General features: G+C 40.9%; 1 protein-coding gene across 4 annotated transcripts; it reads left to right on the top strand.

Moving 5' to 3' along the window:
- The first annotated feature begins 1,268 nt into the window (after window positions 1–1,268).
- On the top strand, window positions 1,269–22,758 carry SERBP1 (SERPINE1 mRNA binding protein 1). 4 transcript variants are annotated; one of them, XM_003921443.4, is made up of 8 exons: window positions 1,269–1,697; window positions 5,578–5,728; window positions 6,930–7,070; window positions 7,198–7,269; window positions 7,893–8,015; window positions 11,921–12,098; window positions 18,181–18,354; window positions 20,556–22,758. In XM_003921443.4, the coding sequence occupies exons 1-8, from the start codon at window positions 1,385–1,387 to the stop codon at window positions 20,610–20,612; spliced, it is 1,209 nt and encodes a 402-aa protein (XP_003921492.1). In that variant the 5' UTR covers window positions 1,269–1,384; the 3' UTR covers window positions 20,613–22,758. The 4 variants fall into 4 exon arrangements, with proteins under 4 accessions (XP_003921492.1, XP_003921491.1, XP_003921490.1 ...); XM_003921442.4 differs by having other exon boundaries at window positions 7,180–7,269; XM_003921441.4 differs by having other exon boundaries at window positions 1,270–1,697; window positions 7,938–8,015.
- Window positions 22,759–22,939: the final 181 nt, after the last annotated feature.

Raw genomic sequence — 22,939 nt, 5'->3', positions numbered from 1 at the left:
AGAGTTCATGTCCAGTCTCACAGCGGAGGTAGAAGACTGGGCTAATGCCTGTCACTAGCATTTACAGAGGTGTGAATGTGGCAAATAATTTCATCTCTGAAATGGCTTCAGCATTTGTGAGAAGAGGCAAACTATTTGCCTAACAAGACGTTGACATCAAGGTTATTCATAGCTCCTGACAAATAAGAGATGCATTTGCTATTTTATGTCAACGGAAAACGATTTAAAATTATGGTATATTTAAAGACGGTGCTACCAAATGTGCTTAAAAAATGCAATGAAATTGTATTCTCTTAAGTAACTTTAATCTTCTTAACTAGTATCAAGGCTTTTAGTCATTATCAAGTATTGACTTCAGTATTTCCCTCCCCTCATCGCAACTCCTAGCACACATGCACTCGAAATGCTCTAACATGGTATTGATTGAGCGCATGTGACCAACACTGCAGCCACCGAAGCCCTGGCTTGCCGGACACGGACGGACAATTAAACGGAATGACTGCAGCAAGCGTTCCTACAGTGCTTCCCGGAGGCTTCCCCCGCGTCTCGCGCTGCACGGTCCGGAGTGACCCACTCCTACGACACCGACCGCCACACGGCGAGAAGCCCGGGAAAGGCGCGCCACACTCCCATGTGACAGTGCCACTTGTCTTTTTGGTTAGTTTTGCTACCCGAGTTCATATCCCCACTAGAGGAAGCGCATTCCACCTCACATCAGACAGAAGAGCCTCGATTCACCGTGGAGGCTGACGGAGGGGGACTCCAGCAACTGAGCACCGCGGACTTGGCACTGGCCGGCTCCAGCCTACCCGCGGCCGGCGCCGCACCTCAGCAACACCCCCTCCCCCGGAAGTTTGTGCGTCTCCAGTTGTGAGGTCTGGGAGTCACCTTGACCCTCCCGGAGCGGTGGGGAAAGTTAGCCCTGGGCCCGAGGGGGCGTGAGTGAAACCAGAGAGCACTTTCGCGAGTCAATTACGCCGTCACGTTTTTCTGGTTTCAGGGTAGCTGAAGACCTAGAGAGTTTAAGGGTGGGTAGAGCAGGTGGCAGGACTCCGCCCACCACCGCGCTACCCCTCCTTCAGCTCGCACGCTTCACTCCCTTCGTGAGGTCCCGCCTCTCAGGCGCGCGCGAAGAGTTGTCGCGCGCTGCATCCTGCGAATTGTAGTCCCCACGCGGGGAGTCGCTTCAGGAGAAACGACTCTGGCCTACATACCCCACAGTGCCTTGCGGCGCAGGCCGCTCCCGGATGTGTGCCTGGCGCCGGAAGAGAAGACGGCCCCCCTCTCTCGGCCCGGCCATCTTGTGGGAAGAGCTGAAGCAGGCGCTCTTGGCTCGGCGCGGCCCGCTGCAATCCGTGGAGGAACGCGCCGCCGAGCCACCATCATGCCAGGGCACTTACAGGAAGGCTTCGGCTGCGTGGTCACCAACCGATTCGACCAGTTATTTGACGACGAATCGGACCCCTTCGAGGTGCTAAAGGCGGCGGAGAACAAGAAAAAAGAAGCCGGCGGGGGCGGCGTTGGGGGCCCTGGGGCCAAGAGCGCAGCTCAGGCCGCGGCGCAGACCAACTCCAACGCGGCAGGCAAGCAGCTGCGCAAGGAGTCCCAGAAAGACCGCAAGAACCCCCTGCCCCCCAGCGTTGGCGTGGTTGACAAGAAAGAGGAGACGCAGCCGCCCGTGGCGCTTAAGAAAGAAGGTAAAGCAGGGGCCGAACGTGGGGGAGATCGGGATGGAGGGAAGGAGCCAGGGGGCTGCCGGCTGCCACTCGTTTCTGGAGCTCCGAGGGTCCGCGGGAGACTTTGCCGCCGATTTCCTCACGTTTCTTCACGCGCCCAAAGCCGGGTCCTGCAAAGGTGCCGGGAGCGTGGTAGCCCCAAGTTCCAGCCACCACCGGCTAGGTTCCCGGAGCCACCTCCTTCCCGCCTCGGGTGGTGAGCAGAGGAGCGCGGTCGCAGATGAGCTGCTGCTCGAGCGCGCTCGAGGTCCTGGGAGGCTGTTGCCTTCCCGCCGGATTCCGGGGCGGGCGGGCGAGCGCGTGGACTGAGCTGCGGGGAAGCCGGCCGCTCACAGTCACGGAGGAGCTCGGGGTCCACCGCTGCTTGCTGCCAGAGCTGCTCCTTTGAGATGCTGTTGTTTCAGGCTCCTGTCCTGCCATCTTGTCCCACGACGGAGCGGAGAACCCCCGCCGAAAAGCGGGGGGTCGTTCCAGGCCCTCGGACGTGTGGAATAAGCTGCTGGTTGGGGTGCCGCATGTGTTTTATTGTTTCCCCTCTCCCTCCCAACTGTTAGGAGCCTTCTCATAACTTGCTGGGGTGAGTTGAGCTGTCGGGAAATGGAGGAGTTTGCCACACTCGGTTAAGCAGAAGCGGGAATTACGAATGAAGACCGGTGATTGCAGGACATCCCGAGGAACGTCCTCGAGTCGCGATCCTCTCTCTCGACTCCCCAGACTGAATCTTTCACTTGGTTAGGTCTGGGCCTCGTGGGTGAAGTCAGGGCAGAGGCTGTCATAGCGTTGATCGCAGCAGAGCTCTTTGGAGTCTGCAGCATTTTCTTCCACCCCACGTGTGCGTGAAGCATGTCGGTTTCACTGGCGGTTAACAGTTGTTTCCAGGGCACTGAGTTTCGTAGGATTGTCTTCGTTTTTGCACTCTCATTACTGGTTCGTTATGGATGAAAAAGAGCAAACAGTTTAGGGATAAGAACATGCGTGATTAGTTGCAAGCAGGTGTTGGACTTCAGCTCTGAATCTTTAAAGTTGTATTTATATGTTGAAAGTTGAAATGACGCCCTCTTACCACGTGCTTCTGAAAGTTGTTTCTCATTAGCTTTAGTTGAATTCTCTAACATTCAACTGATTTTCAAAATCAAATGTTTACTCGTGATAGGATTTGTTGTAGGAATTTTTTTTTTTTGAGGACTTTTGTGAGGCTTGTAATGAACCTCGGTCCTAGGTGGTGAGTAAAGGAAAATAATTCTTGAGGTAAAACTGTAGGTTGGGGAAAAACAATTGGGAGTATTAGAAAGCATGTACGTCACTTAGGCCAAGTATCTCTTCAGCTAGTTAAGCTTTATGGGACTCTAGCACAATCAATCATTTAGTTCGTGTGTTCAGAAACGCTGAAACTGTGCTTAAGCTCACCTCAGGGAAGTACGTGAAAAAGTTGAGTCTGACGAACAAATCTAAAATTTACCAGGTAGATGTGTTCACTCATTTTGAATGCTCAAAGCATGAAGCATGGTTTAAATGCCTGAGTTTTGATCATGAAGCCTGTCTATGAAATAAGCTCTTACCTGAAAAGTAATGTTTTTATAAGTTGCAAATGTGGGGAATGATTTCATGGTTAGAACCATGGTTAAAACCAGGACCATTCAGTAAATCCATGAGAAAACTATTCCATGTTAGCAATCAGCATTTTTCTTTCTTTCTTTCTTTTTTTTAATTCATTTACTTATTTTTTTTCCCCCCAGCCTCTTGCAGGTAGCAATCAGCATTTTCTTAGGTCAGTATTTCAGAGCATTCTTAATAAGTTGCATAAAATACAAGCATATAAATATAGGAAACATGTTGAATGGAAAATACTGGTTTTGAGATTCTACCGTTTGGTTCACTGGGAATAAATCTAAGCAAAATCCCTGCATAGAGTAGGAAGTTTAACTGTTTGTGTTCTGTGATTTTGGTAACACATTGTGACACAATGCTTAACATACTTTAGACAGATATTTAATGTTTTATGAATTAAATTTGTAGCTGCTCTTGTCCATTTGAAGACCTTGAGAATTAACAGCAGAATGTCATTGAGAGTGTAGACAGAGATTTTCTTAAAAAGAATGAATGCTTGGAATCTAGTGCAGTTAGTGAGCTTGCAAGTTATAGATAAGTATATCAAAATAAGCATGCAGTTTTAAATATCAATCTTTTTCATTAGGTGAGCTTAATAAGTGTTTTTTTAAGATTCTGTAAGCCTAATAATGGATATTGGGTGGGGACACCAACTATTGTTCACTTGGGTGTGTTTGGCTTGGATATTATTGGAAGGACTGGCTCCATAGCTCCACCCAGCACGTTTTTTTTTTTTTTTTTTTTTTTTTTTTTTTTTGCTGACGACATTTATTTAAATACCTTGGTGTAAGGTCTAACATTTGTAGTCTTTCTTGAGTGTTTGCAGGGAATGAACTTCACAATTCTATTGAAGAGATTGATAGTTACCATTTGGCTCCAGTTACAGGCAATTGGACAGTTGAGTGTGTCCTGATGGTGTTCTGCTTTCTTAGAAAGAACCAGAGTAAAGCAGCTTAAAGTCTTGTAAAACCAATTCCTTGGCTGCTTTATGATTTTGTCAGAAATTGGGAATTACAGCATACCGGCAATCTTAACAGTCATTAACCATCAATCTATTGATTCTTAAGGCCACCAGTAATTTAATAACATTGGTTGTCTTTGTGGGGTTTCAGATATTATAGGAAAAAAGCAGTTAGGGGGAAATAAATAAATGCTTCAGCTATCGCTTAGTATCACAAGTTTCTTATTTTCTATATATTGCTTAAAAGGGGTCTTCTATGTGTGTATTTGGTTTTTAAACATTCTTTGAAAATAAAGATAGTTGTTAGGGCACATTTTTTTAGAGGACTCTCCATGCATAATAAGTAACTGTTTCCTAACTCGGAAGTACTTAGGGATTGATAGTATGTACAAACATATATACACTTTATATGCTATACATTTTTAAACTAATAGAGGAAGATGGCCCTTTTTGTGTGCCTATAGTTAACAGTACTGTAAAAGATGACACCTTTTCTGGTTAAATGGCTGTTTTAAACTGAGGTGATGTTCTCTGTTAATGCTAAATGCCGTATTTTCCTTTCAGATTTGTAATTTTATGGAATTATTAGTCTTAATTGCATTTTTGTTCAGATTAGGTAGAATAACATTGGGGCCTTCGCTTTTGTGAGGGGCCTTATCTAGTGAGAGTGTTAATGTTATTTATGAATAGCTGCTCGCATTTTCTTTCGGGTTTTTTTTTTTTTTTTTAATAAAGATGGGGTTTCACCATGATGGCCAGGCTGGTCCTGAACTCCTGACCTCAGGTGATCCACCCACCTTGCCCTCCCAAAGTGCTAGGATTACAAGCGTGAGCCACAGCGCCCGGCCTTCTTTGGTATTTTAAAAGTCAAAGTGTATTGCTTGCCTAAGGTTTTTCAAATTTAAAACTTAATTAAGAGACTGCTGATATCTTGGAAAGTGATGGGAAAAATGGCTGCCCAAATGACTTCCAAGTCAATTATAGAAAATTCTTTTGGGAGAGAATAACTTGGCAAACTGAATAGAAGTTTAAAACAAGTTTATTGTCTTTATTTTATTTATGTATTTAGTCAGTGGTATGGATTGGAAGGTTTATTGTCTTTTAAGTGGCAGTTTCACTAAGGTACTTCGTTAACATTAGAGATGCCCAATGTTAGCTTTTTTCCAACAGGAAGTGATAGTGGATTGGAAGAAAAGCAGATTTTGACAGTCCAGGCCTAAACTTTTTGTATTGCAAAAATAATTTGCTTATGCAGGTTATCTATCGTTTTAGGAATAAGACGAGTTGGAAGAAGACCTGATCAACAACTTCAGGGTGAAGGGAAAATAATTGATAGAAGACCAGAAAGGCGACCACCTCGTGAACGAAGATTTGAAAAGCCACTTGAAGAAAAGGGTGAAGGGGGCGAATTTTCAGTTGATAGGTAAGTTGTTTTTTTGAGCCAGGGTCTTGGTCTGTCGCCTAGGCTGGAGTGCAATAGTATAAGCTCAGCTCACTATAGCTTCTGCTTCCTGGGCCCAAGCTATCTTCCCACGTCAGCCTCTTCTCCTCAGTAACTCAGATTACAGGGTAACGCCACCACATAGCTTAATTTTTAAAAATTTTTTGTAGAGCTGAGGTGTCCCTATATTGCATGGGTTAGTCTTGAGCTCTAGTGCTCAAGCTATGTTTCCTGCAGTATTGCGGGCATGAGCCAAAAAAGTCCTCATATTTTGTTAGTATATAGAGTCGCATCTTTTTTTTTTTTTTTGAGACGGAGTTTCGCTCTTGTTATCCAGGCTGGAGTGCAATGGCGCGATCTCGGCTCACCGCAACCTCCGCCTCCTGGGCTCAGGCAATTCTCCTGCCTCAGCTTCCTAAGTAGCTGGGATTACAGGCACGCGCCACCACGCCCAGCTAATTTTTGTATTTTTAGTAGAGACGGGGTTTCACCATGTTGACCAGGATGGTCTCGATCTCTTGACCTCGTGATCCACCCGCCTCGGCCTCCCAAAGTGCTGGGATTACAGGCTTGAGCCACCGCGCCCGGCTCTAGAGTCGCATCTTAATGTTAAGCTATTAATTGGGCATAATTGCCAGGTAGCAGTCTGTCTAGTTGTGTCTACTAGTTTTTCACAGAAACATCTGAATGTTTCTGTGAAATTGTATAATTCTGTGCATTGTCAAATTTAGGTCTCTGGTAATAGAAACACTTCAGTTGAATTGATGACCAGTTTCTGTTTCTTGCTGTCTCCAGATACAGAGTTAAAATGAAAACACTGTTACAGGAAAATATTGTTGGTTTATTGTTTATAGCAAAATAAATTACTTATACAGGTTAGATGTGTTTAATTTTTAAGTGTATTGGTAAATAGTGATGGACTGGATTATAATGTGCAACGAATAACCACGAAAAGTATATGCACAGGTAATAATGTTTTAGAGTACTAAAATAGCTTTTTTGTTCTGGGAGGCTTTCTCCTGATTTCCTATATGTTTAGATACAGGCTATTTTGAATTTTCTGAAGCACGTGTATTTAACTTGGTTTATGAGCCAGTAAATATGTTGTGTATTTTTGATCTTTTGAATGGATTTCCCTTATTTCTTCTGGAAACTATGGAAGTATAATTTATTTGTATTATAGACCGATTGTTGACCGACCTATTCGAGGTCGTGGTGGTCTTGGAAGAGGTCGAGGGGGACGTGGACGTGGAATGGGCCGAGGAGATGGATTTGATTCTCGTGGCAAACGTGAATTTGATAGGCATAGTGGAAGTGATAGATCGTAAGTCTTACTGGTTTTTATTTTACTTTAATATTTTAATCTATTTATTTAATAAACAAACTTTGAATTTCTAGAATGAAAGAGTATTATGTTAACTCAGTTTTGTTAGTTCTTTTTCACATTACAGTGGCCTGAAGCACGAGGACAAACGTGGAGGTAGCGGATCTCACAACTGGGGAACTGTCAAAGACGAATTAACGTTGGTATTCTGATTTTTTATAACAAAGCTAACTTTAGTAAAATTCTATGCCTAACTAAAGGTTTATCCATACCTGTGTTAAATTTTACTTATCTCTGAGATAAGAGTGAATGCTCTCTTCTGAGAGCTATTATATTACAAGATAATGTCTTATGGGATGGGTTTGGGTTGTAGTGCATTGAATGACCAGTTTTTCTATACTTTAATATATTTGTTACTCATTTTTTCGACATGTATTTGTAGCTTTTCTTGAAACCCACAATAAGGTTATTTGGGTATTCTGATTTTCTTAGTGTCCTTAATAGTTCCTATTTTAGCTTTCGACTTTGTTATCATTAAATAATTTGATAAGCTAGTAAAGCTTGGTTTTAGAAATAACTGCCTTGTTCTTTTACCTTTTTTTCCCCAACTAGAATAACCAGTTTATGTTCTGTTACTTTTTAAGTATGAAGTATATGAATTAACCAGTAATTTATGTTATTTCCTCTTAGAGGTCTGCTGGGGAGTATAGTTAGTAGAAAAGGAGTTAGAGAACGTGAGGGCTTATGGTATTTTTGTATGAAGAACTCTTCCACTATGTGTAAATGGACCTAGATGCCTTTCTTTTTCTTTTCTTTCCATAGAGAGTCTCCCAAATACATTCAGAAACAAATATCTTATAATTACAGTGACTTGGATCAATCAAACGTGACTGAGGAAACACCTGAAGGTGAAGAACATCATCCAGTGGCAGACACTGAAAATAAGTAAGTGGTTTTGCATGTAATAGTGATGTCCCAGAATTGAAAGCACTTATCCAGTAAGATAACCTATAGATTTAATGTTGTTATTGATGACTTTTTGTTTTTGAGAAGAGAGATGTACTCTTTAGGGATGAAAAGAGTATTTTCATCCCTAAAAGAGTATTTAAAAGAAAAATGAAAAGAAAAAAAAAGTATTTAAAAGAACGTTAAGTTTTGGGGGCAGGGAATAGAGACAAGGTCTCATTATATTGCTCAGGTCTCCAATTCCTGGGCCTCAAACATGTTTCTCCTGCCTTGGCCTCCCTGAGAGCTGGGATTACAGGCATGAGCCATTCCACCCAGCCCTTAAAGAGTACTTTACGTGTGTATATTTGACTCTAATGCTTGAAAAATAGAATATTTTAATGTGGTTCTTTCTATTTGGTTAGTCATTTACCATTGTCATACAACTGTGCAAATTTTACTTTGAGACAGCTAAAACTAGCGGCTGGGCGCGGTGGCTCACGCCTATACTCCCAGCACTTTGGGAGGCCGAGGTGGGTGGATCACCTGAGGTCAGGAGTTAGAGATCAGTCTGACCAATATGGTGAAACCCCGTCTCTAAAAATTTAAAAAAAAAAAAAACAACAACAACTAGAAAATGTGGCCATTTTAAGCTTAGTTTTTTCTTGAAGTTTTTTCCAACATAGAATTTGGAATATAGAATTACTGGCCTGTTTTTAAATGTATGAAGAGAGCAAAGATCAGAGTATGTTACTCACTAGCATCTTTTTTTTTTTCTTTTTTTGAGACAAGGTCTCATTCTGTTGCCCAGGCTGGAGTGCCGTGGAATGATCTTGGCTCACTGTACCCTCTGCCTCCTGGGCTCAAGTGATCCTCCCACCTCAGCCTCCTGAGTGGCTGGGACTACAGGTGTGTGCCACCAGGCCCCGGCTAATTTTCGTAATTTTAGTAGAGACAGGGTTTCACCATTTTCCCAGGCTGGTCTTTACTCCTGGGCTCAGGCAAGCTGCCCACCTCGGCCTCCCAAAGTGCTGGGATTGAGCACGGCCCTTCACTAGCTTTTAAAATTATGGTTGTTTTTTTTTTTGAGACGGAGTTTCGCTCTTGTTACCCAGGCTGGAGTGCAATGGCGCGATCTCGGCTCACCGCAACCTCCGCCTCCTGGGTTCAGGCAATTCTCCTGCCTCAGCCTCCTGAGTAGCTGGGATTACAGGCACGTGCCACCATGCCCAGCTAATTTTTTGTATTTCTAGTAGAGACGGGGTTTCACCATGTTGACCAGGATGGTCTCTATCTCTTGACCTCGTGATCCACCCGCCTCAGCCTCCCAAAGTGCTGGGATTACAGGCGTGAGCCACCGCGCCCGGCTATGTTTGTTTTTTTAAAGACGAGTCTCATTGTAGCCCAGGCTGAAGTGCAGTGGCATGATCTCAGTTCACTGCAACCTCCGCCTCCTAGGTTCAGGAATTCTCCTGCCTCAGCCTCCCGAGTAGCTGAGATTACAGGCATGCACCACGCCCACCTAATTTTTTGTATTTTTAGTTGAGACAGGGTTTTACCTTGTTGGTCCTGATGGTCACCAACATCCTGACCTCAGGTGATCTGTCTGCCTTGGCCTCCCAAAGTGCTGGGATCATGGGTGTGAGCCACCGAGCCCAAGCCTAAAATTATGTTTACTTTGCCAGTCATTAGTTACAGTATTGTGGTTTAAAGTCTTGGATTACAGATTATATAGGGCAGTGATTCCTAACCAGAAGCATGTTCAAGTTAGTTGAGGGGTGGTGGGCAGATGCTTTCTAAACTTTTTCTTTTCTTCAGGAAGAATTACTCTTATGTTGAAGTACTGTTAATGATGGGAGTATCATTCCATGGATTTGTTGGATTAAAAAAAATATGATACGCTATTGGAGGGAGTAGATAAAAGTACATGTTGGGTGTTGGGTAATGTTTTGAACTTGGTGATAAAAATTTATGCAAACTAGAATGGAATCATAATTTTGCATGATAATGAAATTGTGATTGGTGACTTAACAAGTGAACCCTATGCAACGTTAAGTTTCTCACAGTGGTCAACACAACTTTTTTGTCTTTTTTTCTTCTTTGAGACATAGTCTCCTGTCACCCACACTAGAATGCAGTGGCATGATTTCAACTCACTGCAGTCTTTGCCTTAGGGGTTTAGGTGATTCTCCTGCCTCAGCCTCCTAAGTACCTGGGACTAGAGGCATGCACCACCATGCCCAGCTAATTTTTGTATTTTTGGTAGAGACACGGTTTCAGTATGTTGGCCAGGCTGGTCTTGAACTCCTGGACTCAAGTGGTCCTCCTGCCTTGACCTCCCAAAATGCTGGGATTACAGGTGTGAGCCACCACATCTAACCACAACTGTTTGTTTAATAGAGCCCATGTTCAGATCATGCAGAGTGATCTGCAAAGATAACTGTTTCCCAAAGGGTAATAATGTATTGAAAGGATATTGGTAGCAGATCCTTAGCTCAGTGCCCAGTAATGAAATTGAGGGTGTTTGGTTTAAAGAAAATAGTTATCCATCACATTAGAACTGTCTCTAATCTTACTCCAGAGTAGGAGAGAATCTGGGCATAGCATATGGAAGTATATATTTAAGAAACACAACATTGGCTGACTTTGATTAACTAGCTTATATATAGCTTTCAGAGCTTCTGTTTGGTTTTCATATAATCCTTGCAGTAATTCCTGAAAGGTAGGTGTCATGCCTCCATGATATAAAGGATATGATAAGTTCTATTCCTGGCCGTGTCATAACATATGAGTAACCAGGACTTTTTAAATATTCTTAGATTTTTCATCTGTAAAATGATTTGGTGGACTCAGTGCCCAAGATCCTGTCAGTTCAATGTAAACTTGCTCTAGGAAGTTTTGTTTTGTTTTGTTTTGTTTTGTTTTGTTTCTTTGCAGCATAGATGTAGCTGGAGGAAGTTTTAAGATAGGATTTGTCAAACAGTAAGGGGCAGCATCCAGGGAGACATTTGAGCTCTAAGGCCAACTGAATCACCTGCTATGTTTGGAAAGAAGCAGTGCTCCCCAAATAGCAAATGACTTGTTTGGTGACAATTGCAAATTGAGATTTTACTAAAATAATGGATCCCTAGGCCTGTACATTGTTTCTTTAAAAAGGAAAGGATTATATTCAGTAGTTACGATCTGAGAATATATTTGGAAATACATGGTTTAGTATTAAACCAGTGTGTTTTTGTGGATAGTTCTATAAGTAGTGAATCCATGGCTTCTAACCTTTCCAGGTTGATTTGAAAATTGGAGTATGTGGATTTTAGGGTTTGTAGACACATGGCTATTATTTTGATTTGCTTTAAGTGCTAGCGGAACAGTTCTTCTATGTTCCCAAATTTGAACCCTGGTTGCTGACACATCCCAGAGGATTACCTTAAGGTAACCTAGAGGATGTTTGGTTTTTTTTTTTTTCCCTAAGCATCTAGATAGTGCATAGAGAACAAGAAAATGTTATTAAGAGTTATATGTTATGGGAATTACGGAAATTGAAAATGTGGTTTAGGAGTAGATAGGATTTTTCCTAAGAGGGTAGTTCTTAAACAAGATAGTGAGAAATGTGTGTTTTAGAGTTAGTAAAGCCAGTTCTAGATTGTATGACTGATAAGTGATCATTTAAGAGTTTATGAGGATGAATTCCATATTCCTTGTCTATACTTTAATCAGCAAATACTGAATTCCTGGTCTCTACCAAGTTGCCTGTTTACACAGTAAACTAGGATACCTTCATCCTTGGATAATCTTTCTCTAGAAGATTACAAAGTTAACTTTCTTAATTAAAATCATAAATTTGAAATACTTTTATTTAAGTTATACCAGCTCTTTACCAGGTATAAAACTTGAAAACCTTTTCACAGGGAGAATGAAGTTGAAGAGGTAAAAGAGGAGGGTCCAAAAGAGATGACTTTGGATGAGTGGAAGGCTATTCAAAATAAGGACCGGGCAAAAGTAGAATTTAATATTCGAAAACCAAATGAAGGTGCAGATGGGCAGTGGAAGAAGGGATTTGTTCTTCATAAATCAAAGAGTGAAGAGGTAAAATTAAGTTTTGTCATGTTTGAAAATGTTCATGTGTGAGTTGAATTATATTTACAATTTTTGTTTTAAAATTTCACATTGATGATTTGTCTGAAAAAAAAGCTTTACGTAGGATCATGTGGGGCAGATAATTTGCTTTACAAGGAAAATAAACTATTATCACATGTTCTAAGAAATTTAGTCCTTTGATCAATTCATGATTATGTTCTATGTGGTAGTGTTGCTTTTTCTTCAAAAGCTGTTACTCATATATTGTGTAATTAGTGTTCAGAAATGATAATTCTTTTCAAAGTTGTTATGTTTTTGAAATCTTGCAAACTGGGGATCATTAAAAGACTGTGGTATTATGGTGTTAGGTTGAAATGCCGACATTTTTGTATAGTCTAACCTAAAATGTAAGTGACTTCATTTAGTATTCAACTTTTGAAATTATCGCCCGTACCATGTATAATGGCCAGGACTCTCAGTAAATGGCAGTATACATCTTGTTAAAGGAATGATGGCTTTAAAAACCAAAGAATATATGGATTTTACCTAGGAAATGTGGAAACTAGTGAAAATACAGTTGACTTCTTGAACAAAATGGGGGTGCTGGGGCATTGACCCTGCAGATCAATGCACGTTACCTTTGACTCCCCCAAAACTTAACTGCAAATAACCTACTGTTGACTGAAAGTCTTACCGATAACATAACCAATTAACACATTTTGTATGTTATATATTATATACTGTGTTTTTACAGTCAAGCTATAGAAAATGTTGAGAAAATATATTTACTGTTCATTAAGTAGAACTGGATCATCACAAAGGTCTTTATTTTGGATAGGAAGAAGAGGGATTGGTCTTGCTTCTCTCAAGGCTGACAGAGGCAGAATGATCAAACCCAAATTCCAGGCTCTTCAAGGGTCAGCTGTATTGGAGAAAGTCACATTAATGGCTTTTGCTTTGGGAGCTTCCATTTAAGCCTTGGGGTGTGTTCTTAGAGGAGTATTTCAGTGCCATTTCCTGTTAGGGCTTGAGTTTTTAAAGCCAAACCATATTCTTTCTTCTCCTAAATTTTTTTTTCCTCCTTCAGCTTCCTTTAACCTTTTGAAATTTATGTTTAATTTGTGTCATAAATTGGGCTGTGCCAGAAATCCAGACTGCAAGTTCTGTCATCCTAAGGTAAAGTTAAATGAAACTGTAGTGAGGGCAGACCCATTCAAGAAGGTGTTAATAAATTGAGGTGTTTTTTTTTTGAGACAGAGTCTGGCTCTGTCGCTTAGGCTGGCGTGCAGTGCCACCATCTGCAACCTCTGCCTCCCGGGTTCAAACAATTCTTGTGCTTCAACCTCCCTAGTAGCTGGAATTACAGGTGCTCGCCACCGTGCCTGAGTAATTTTTGTGTGTTTTGTTTTGTTCTGTTTGAGACATAGTCTCGCTCTGTTGCCCAGCTGGAGTGTAATGGCATGATCTTGGCTCACTGCAACCTCCGCCTCCCAGGTTCAAACGATTCTCCTGTCTCAGCCTCCTGAGTAGCTGGGACTACAGGTGCATGCCATCACACCCAGCTAAATTTTGTATTTTTAGTAGAGAAGGGGTTTCACCATGTTGGCCAGTCTGGTCTCGAACTCTTGGCCTCAAGTGATCTGCCTGCTTGGGCCTCTCAAAGTGCTGGGATTATAGGCATGTGCCAACATACCCAGCCGATAAGCTTAATTTTTTAAACTGAAAAATGGCTATATGACAAACTCGGAAACATTTTTAAATTGACGTTAAAAAGACTTAAATTTTTTTTGAGGTTTAGGCATGATTTTTAATATTTACTCCATATAAGCAGTAAATGAGGACATTGTCTTTTTTAAGTCCTGTGGTTGGGGAGGGGAGGAAACACATTAGAACACTTGGTTTTGGCTGGGCTCAGTGGCTCACACCTGTAATCTCAACACTTTGGGAGGCTGAAGTGGGTGGATCACCTGAGGTCGGGATTTCGAGACCAGCCTGACTAACATGGAGAAACTCCATCTCAACTAAAAATACAAAATTAGCCAGCTGTGGTGGTGCATGTGTGTAATTTCAGCTACTGGGGAGGCTGAGTCGCTTGGAGGCGGAGGTTGTGGTGAGCTGAGATGGTGCCATTGTACTCCAGCCTGGACAACAAGAGTGAATCTGTGTCTCCACAAAAAAAAAAAGCAATACTTGGTTTTTTGTTGTTCTTATGTTGTTATTTATCAACTGGTATATCTGAGCAAAGCAAATGGAATTCCTGATTTAAGAACCATGAAAGTTCATCTTGGGGATATTGTTTATTTGAACTAATTAGTATACTACTTAGGTTAATATGAAAAATGATTTACCTAGACTTTTTTAGACAATTATTTATAACTTTTCTGGGTCCTGGCTGGACCTCTTCCCAAAATAAAATACATATAAAATTCTAGTTCTAACTTTAGGTGATCTTTGAATACCCTGATGTCTCTCGATGCATTTTATAGACAGCATGTTAGATAGCTCGAATTTTTTTTTTTTTTTTTTTTGCACCGAGCTTTTTACAGATAACTATCATACAAGGTAATATATATGAGTTAGGGATTTTGGAAAAATATATAAAATGTGAAATTGGTGGCCGGGCGCGGTGGCTCAAGCCTGTAATCCCAGCACTTTGGGAGGCCGAGGCGGGTGGATCACGAGGTCAAGAGATCGAGACCATCCTGGTCAATATGGTGAAACCCCGTCTCTACTAAAAATACAAAAATTAGCTGCGCATGGTGGCGCACGCCTGTAGTCCCAGCCACTCGGGAGGCTGAGGCAGGAGAATTGCCTGAACCCAGGAGGCGGAGGTTGCGGTGAGCTGAGATCGCGCCATTGCACTCCAGCCTGGGTAACGAGTGAAACTCCGTCTCAAAAAAAAAAAAAAAAAAAAAAAAAAGTGAAATTGGTGATGAATAACTTTGAACTTAGGACATTTTTATGCCTAATTTATCAAGCCACTTTTATAGGTTTGGAGCCTTAAAATTATTATGTCTCTCTATTATGCATACTTAAACGTTTCAGTGTTGGTATATATGGCCTTGTCATTTGAATAAAGTCTTAAAAGTTTGTTGTCTAACATTTTAAGAGCTCTTTGGCTGGGTGCAGTGGCTCACACCTGTAATCCTAGCATTTTGCCGAGGTGATTGGATTGCCTGAGCTCAGGAGTTCAAGACCAGCCTGGGCACAGCATGGTGAAACCCCATCTCTACTGAAAATACAAAAAATTAGCTGAGCACAGTGGCAAGCACCTGTAATCCCAACTATTTGGGAGGCTCAGGCACCAGAGTCCTTTGAACCCGGAAGGCGGAAGTTACAGTGAGCTGAGATTGCACCACTGCACTCCAGCCTGGGCGACAGAGGGAGACTGTCTCAAAAAAAACCCAAAAAAAAACAGCCCACAATGGAACTCTTTAATTTTCACATATCTTTATCCTCGTGACAAATAAGAGGTAGTTAAGGGGAAGGAAGAAACTACACATGGAGAACTGTGTTACCATGTTATTGACAGAGCTCAATTTGTGTCTTCTCCTCTTTGTCTCAGTGCTCTAGAAAAAGGAGGCTGGGCACAGTGGCTTACACCTGTAATCCCAGCACTTTGGGAGGCTGAGGCAGGAAGCTTGTTAAGTTTATAATTTAAGACCAGTCTGGGCAACATGGCAAAGCCCTGTTTCTACAAAAAGAATAGGAAAATTAGCTGGGTGTGGTTGCATGCAACTGTGGTCTGAGCTACTTGAGAGGTCGAGGGGAGAGGATCACTTGAGCCCAGGAGGCAGAAGTTGCAGTGAACTGAGATGGCATCACTGCATTCCAACCTGGGTGACAGAGTGAGTCGGTCTCAAAAAACAACAACAACAACAACAACTGGTGGGGGTTGTTCTTTTATTGAGTGCAGTAGGATGGTCACAGCTCACTGCAGCCTCAGCCTCCCTGTGCTTAAACAGTTCTAGCTCAGCCTCCTGAGTAGCTGGAACTCATGCCTGTGCCACCAAGGCCAGCTAATTTTATTATTTTTTATAGAGAAGGGTCTCACCATGTTAGGTATCACGGAGGCTGATCTTGAACTCCTGGGAGCCTCTGCCTCCAGGAGTGCTGGGATTACAGGTGTGAGCCACCACACCTGACTTTATTTTTTGTTATGTGGTTGGTTGTTATTTTTTTTTTTTTCTGAATATTTTTGATCTGTGGTTTGTAATGAATTGAAAGCATTGGTTTGAAATAGAAAACATTTAAAAATTAGCATATATAACTGACTTTAATTTACTGGTGTTTTTGTGAATTTAAGTTTCTGGGCTCCTCTTAAATTAGTATTAGAACTTTCTGTTGCCTTACAGTGTATTGATGTGGCAAAATGGGATGACATTTAATACTAGTATGAGATGATGTAAGGGGCGAAAACATGGATTAAAACAAGTTTATTTGCACCTCAGAGGGTAGTTATTAACAGCTGTAATATCGTAAGTTGAATCTAATGGAGTTGTAATAGTACAGGTTGTACTGAAAGAATAAAATGTTGATTATCCCTTAAGAAAAAAGGATTTTTTTGCCGGGCGCGGTGGCTCAAGCCTGTAATCCCAGCACTTTGGGAGGCCGAGGCGGGTGGATCACAAGGTCAACAGATCGAGACCATCCTGGTCAACATGGTGAAACCCCGTCTCTACTAAAAATACTAAAAATCAGCTGGGCATGGTGGCACGTGCCTGTAGTCCCAGCTACTCAGGAAGCTGAGGCAGGAGAATTGCCTGAACCCAGGAGGCGGAGGTTGCAGTGAGCCGCGATCGTGCCATTGCACTCCAGCCTGGGTAACAAGAGTGAAACTCCGTCTCAAAAAAAAAAAAAGAAAAGAAAAAAGGATTTTTTTTGCACATATTATGGAAAAACTGTACTTTAAAGTCAAATAAGTAAAGTTTTTAACTAGAAGATGAAAACCCATCCCAAGCGTACAAGAAGACAACAGGCATGGAGCAGTGTAGAATTGTCTGACTTTTTGCTTTTTTCCCCCAGACTGGGTCATGTATCTTACACATAAATAGAAAAGAGAATCGGAATTTCATAAACATGACTTCATTTGTAAGAAGGTTCTAACTGGGCACTGTTGCTCATGCCTGTAGTCCCGGCACTTTGAAAGGCCAAGGCCAGTGGATCTCTTGAGCTCAGGGGTTTGAGACCAGCCTGAGCAACACAGCAAAAATCTGTCTCCATAAAAAATTTTAAAAAATTAACCAGACGTCGTGGAACGTGCCAGTAGTCCCAGCTACTTGGGAGGCTAAGGTGGGAGGATCGCTTGAGCCTGGGAGGTGGAGGTTGCAGTGAGCCCAGATCATGCCATTGCACTCCAGCCTGGGTGACAGAGTGAGATTTTGTCTAAAACAAACAAAGAGATTCCTGTGACATATTTAATGTTTGGTTCTCTTTGTGTGTAGCTTTCCAATGTGTGTGGTTCTTTTTGTGCGTAGCTTTCCAATGTTCCCCTCTTAAAGTGTGTAGTGTTTCACTTGAATTTATAGCTCTAATTTGTATAGAAAAACGTAATAGTTGTATATTAACAGAAAATGCTTCTAAGAAGTTTATATGTAATACTGTCTTTATCCACGTTGTAGTTGGAAGAGTGTAGAAAAGAGGATTTCTTTTTAACGTGAGTGTTCTTTTTAACTTCAATGTTAGTACTAGTAATAACCTTACATGTCATCTATCCAAAGGTTTTCATCAAGGATTCACATTGGAGTCCTAAACTGAAGGGCATATTTAAAATGTACTTGTCCAGATTTCACTGCTAAAGATTATGATTCAGCAGGTTTGGGATGGGTTTCAACTATTTGGATTGATTGTGATAACATATATGACTTCAGTTGAGGACTGCTGGCATTACCTGCAATTTTGAGATAGAGTAAAGTGAAGGAAATTCTTTCTTCAAGATCGCTATAGCTGAGTCCTAGCTTGTTACCTGTGGAGACATTTGTTCACAGAAAGTACAGTTTGGATTTTTGGTCGTTTTAGAAGAAAGCTTATTATTTAGAAATTTTGCAACACTGCTCTTCTGCTACTCAGTCGTCTTCACTTACATTTTTAGGCTCATGCTGAAGATTCGGTTATGGACCATCATTTCCGGAAGCCAGCAAATGATATAACGTCTCAGCTAGAGATCAATTTTGGAGACCTTGGCCGCCCAGGACGTGGTGGCAGGGGAGGACGAGGTGGACGTGGGCGTGGTGGGCGCCCAAACCGTGGCAGCAGGACCGACAAGGTAATTTAAGTCCTTCTTTTCCTAAGTAATTTAAGGACCTCTTATAAGTCACTGGCTGGGTCTTTTTGGGAACATAAGTAGAAGTAGTAGCCATGTCTTCAGGAAACTACATGTTAGATTATATTTTTGATTAAAGCACTTAAATGCCTTTTTGTATAATGTTAGTAATGTTAAATTGCCACACTTTTGAGTTCCTGTTAGGTGCTGGTCCTGCTGCTGGGCTAGGCATTTTATGTACTTAATGTCATGTAAGTCTTGTTACTGTGATGACGTTCTCATTTTCCACATGAGGAAACTGATAGAGTGAATCAAGTTAACTCTTGGCCTTTGCTAAGGTTTACCTGAAAACCAGTTGTTGACTTTGATAATTCCTAACTGCTTTTTAGGTCTCCACTTACTAACCATTGTGTTCCTTGTATAACTTCTTTTGTGACACTCGTGATTGTTGACACTTTTTCTTTCACTAGACTCTACTGTGAAATCTGGGATTTATTTTTGTCTTATTTTCTATAATCTCTCCAATGCCTTAAACAATGTGTGTCACAAAATAAGTTCTTAGCTAAATATTTTGATGAATTCCCAAGTAATTTATAGATATGAACTCAGATCTGATGCTTGGAAACAATCATAATGTCCTCCTAAATTCTTAGCACCTGATACACAAATTCAGGGACCCACCTGCTTGATTCAGTCTGTCTTTGTTTGATTATAAGGATAACTTAATGGTATAAATTTCGTGGTCATTACTGCAAATGTAATGATACTTTGTTTCTACCTCTAAAACCAGTCTGCTTTTTTTGTTAAGGCAGCTATTAGGTTGATGGGTTTTTCCCATACCTTCTTTTTTAGTTCTGTGCCTGTAAAAAGCAGTTTGGACTCCTTTTTTCAGACTTACAACCTTGTTGATTGTGTTTCTTAGCATGCTTTCACGTTGATGCCATTCTTAGCAAGTGGAAAAAGTATAAGAATACTGAACAACAGGCTGGGCGAAGTGGCTCATGCCTGTAATCCCAGCACTATGGGAGGCAGAGGTAGGGGGGATCATGAGGTAAGGAGATCGAGACCATCCTGGCTAACCTGGTGAAATTCCGTCTCTACTAAAAATACAAACAGTAGCTGGGCATGGTGGTGCATGCCTGTAGTCCCAGCTACTTGGGAGGCTGAGGCAGGAGAATTGCTTGAACCTTGGAGGTAGAGGTTGCAGTGAGCCGAGATTGCGCCACTGCACCCCAGCCTGGGCTACAGAGCGAGAGTCCGTCTCAAAAAGGAAAAAAAAGAGGAATACTGAACAGCAGTATGAATTCACATACATAATTGCATGTGAATCTACTTGTGTGGTTTATTGGAAACAATAAAATAACTGGCTGGGTGCAGTGGCTCATGCCTGTAGTCTCAGTACTTTGGGAAGCCTGGGTGAACAGATCACTTGAGGTTGGGAGTTTGAGACCAGCCTGGCCAAAATCGTGAAACCTGTTTCATTGCCAGGTGTGGTGGCATACCCCTGTAATCCCAGCTACGTTAACAGAAAATGTAGGCATGAGAATCACTGAACCCAGCAGGCAGGCAGGGAGGTTGTTACAGTGAGCTGAGGTCATGCTACTGCACTCCAGCCTGGGCAACAGAGTAAGACTCTTCCCACAAAAAAAAAAGAAAGAAAAGAAAAACCACAAAAAGAAAACTCATACTGTTAACTCTGGAATGAAAATAGGTCTTGGTAGAAATTCAGGACAGGGCCCATTGCAAGTCTCTGTATTCCTTTTCCGGTCGATAATTTGTCTTGATATATTTTACCTAGAATTTTAACAGTTTTTTGTTTTTTTGTTTTTTGTTTTTTGTTTTTTTTGAGACAAATCTCACTCTATTGCCCAAATTGGAGTGCAGTGATTCGGTCTCAGCTCACTGCAGCCTCTGTCTTCAGACTCCTGAGTAGCTGGGATTACAGGCACCTGGCACCACACCCAGCTAATTTTTTGCATTTTTAGTGGAGATGGGGTTTCACCATGTTGACCAGCCTGGTCTCGAGCTCCTGACCTCATGATCTGCCCACCTTGGCCTCCCAAAGTGCTAGGATTATAGATGTGAGCCACCGTGCCCGGCCAACAGTAAGATCTTTTTAGAGTTCTGACTAAATGTAGACACTAGCTAGCAATGTAATTTTGAAGAATTGAGAACTGTGGTTAATTTTGGTTTTTCTTTTTTAGTCAAGTGCTTCTGCTCCTGATGTGGATGACCCAGAGGCATTCCCAGCTCTGGCTTAACTGGATGCCATAAGACAACCCTGGTTCCTTTGTGAACCCTTCTGTTCAAAGCTTTTGCATGCATAAGGATTCCAAACGACTAAGAAATTAAAAAAAAAAAAAAGAGAGACTGTCATTCATACCATTCACACCTAAAGACTGAATTTTATCTGTTTTAAAAATGAACTTCTCTCGCTACACAGAAGTAACAAATATGGTAGTCAGTTTTGTATTTAGAAATGTATTGGTAGCAGGGATGTTTTCATAATTTTCAGAGATTATGCATTCTTCATGAATACTTTTGTATTGCTGCTTGCAAATATGCATTTCCAAACTTGAAATATAGGTGTGAACAGTGTGTACCAGTTTAAAGCTTTCACTTCATTTGTGTTTTTTAATTAAGGATTTAGAAGTTCCCCCAATACAAACTGGTTTTAAATATTGGACATATTGGTTTTAATACCTGCTTTGCATTTTCACACATGGTCAACTGGGACATGTTAAACTTTGATTTGTCAAATTTTATGCTGTGTGGAATACTAACGATATGTATTTTAACTTAGTTTTAATATTTTCATTTTTGGGGAAAAATCTTTTTTCACTTCTCATGATAGCTGTTATATATATATGCTAAATCTTTATATACAGAAATACCAGTACTTGAACAAATTCAAAGCACATTGGTTTATTAACCCTTGCTCCTTGCATGGTTCATTAGGTTCAAATTATAACTGAATTACATTTTCAACTATATTTACTTTTTAAAATGTGTGGCTTTCCCATTTTAAAATCTAAACTAGACATCTTATTGGTAAAAGTTGTTTAAGCTACTTATTGTTGGTAGACACATCCTGTCGAGTGAAGTAGTTTTATAGGTAGGGGTTTTTCCCCCTCCACCAGGGTGGGTGGAATAAGATGATTTGGCCAATGTGTAATAGTTAAACTCTTCTGTAAAATAAGTGTCTGGCCATTTGATATGATTTCTGTGTGTGAAAGCTCCCCAAATCAAAATGGTTCATCGATAATCAGCAACCATTTATCTTTCCTTGTTTTAAAACCAAAGGGCACTGGTGGTAGGGTGAGGTGGGGAAGTATTTTAATTTTTGGAATTTGGGAAGCAGACCACTTTACTTTATAAGGTTGGAACAGCATCATCATCCATGATATATAAACCAAAATTCTTTAATGTTTCTAAATTTCCTAGATTGCTATTATTTGGTCCTGAGTATTTGTTCCATGGAAAGTGGTAATTACCTTTTCCCTCTTCCTCCATTAGAAAATTAGATTAATAAGGGATTCCTTTAATGGGAACATCACCACTTACTAAAACATACATGGAGAGAATGATGAATAAAAAAGTTTTCTAGGATTGTCTTTTATTCTGCCACATTTACTGATAAACGGGAGGAAATTTTTTTAAAAAGTTGTAAGAATTGTCACTTCATTTTTAGAAATGTTGTACCTGTATGTGGTAATGTCCAGTTTTTAAAATATTGGACCTCTTCAATTTTAAACATTTCTGTTTAGCTGATTGGTTCTCACTTATACTTCTAAAAGAGAAATTGTACATTACAAGAGTTACTCATTTGGATTAAATTTCTTAATCTCAGTTACCTACTATTCTGACATTTTAGGAAGAAGGTAACTTTTTAATGATGGTTAAACTTGTGCTGGTGTTTTGGATCTTATGATGCTGAACATGTTCTGCACTGGTGCTAATGTCTAATATAATTTTATATTTACAAACATACCTGCTACCCAGAGATTAATTTAGTCCATGTGGACTGTTGACCCCTCTTGAGACTGCAACATACGCACTCCTGAATCAGTGTGTTGAGACTTTTCAAGTATCTAACTCATTTCTGAACATGTACCATGTTTATAAACATCTTGATTTCCAGCAACATACTATAGAAAACACCTGCTATTAAAAACACTTCACAACTTCTACTCTGTCACCCATTGCTGTCGTGAGAGACAACACAGCAATATCTGGTATGTTGCAAGCTTTCAAGATAGCCTGAACTTAAAAAGTTAGTCCATTAGTTGTATCTGATGGATATAAATTTGCCTCCTAGTTGACTTTGTGTCAAGAGCTAAAACTGTGAACCTAACTTTCTCTTACTGGTGGGTAATAACTGAAAATAAAGATTTATTTTCATGCTCACTTCTTAAAAGTCATAAAAACAATCACATAGGATCCTGTTTATCGTCTTGTGTTTCCTGGACACTGCTGTGTGCTTATGTTTAATTTTTAAATTGAATTTTATATGGGGTTTTTATTTGATAAAATCCAGGCTGTTGATCACATTTGGGAAGGGTACCTATCTTAATGACTTAATTGGGAA

This window comes from Saimiri boliviensis, chromosome 11 (genome assembly GCF_048565385.1).
Source record: "Saimiri boliviensis isolate mSaiBol1 chromosome 11, mSaiBol1.pri, whole genome shotgun sequence".
In the NCBI taxonomy this organism is placed as follows: domain Eukaryota; kingdom Metazoa; phylum Chordata; class Mammalia; order Primates; family Cebidae; genus Saimiri; species Saimiri boliviensis.
Note: the sequence above shows the minus strand (reverse complement) of the source record. Positions and strands in the feature narration are given on the sequence as shown.

What these genes read in the sequence shown, in the direction of transcription:
- SERBP1 (XM_003921442.4), top strand. Translation starts at nt 1,385, where the DNA reads ATGCCAGGGCACTTACAGGAAGGCTTCGGCTGCGTGGTCACCAACCGA. An exon ending in ACTGTCAAAGACGAATTAAC is followed by an intron (nt 7,270 to 7,892) that starts GTTGGTATTCTG and finishes TTCTTTCCATAG; the next exon opens with AGAGTCTCCCAAATACATTC. An exon ending in GTGGCAGCAGGACCGACAAG is followed by an intron (nt 18,355 to 20,555) that starts GTAATTTAAGTC and finishes TTTCTTTTTTAG; the next exon opens with TCAAGTGCTTCTGCTCCTGA.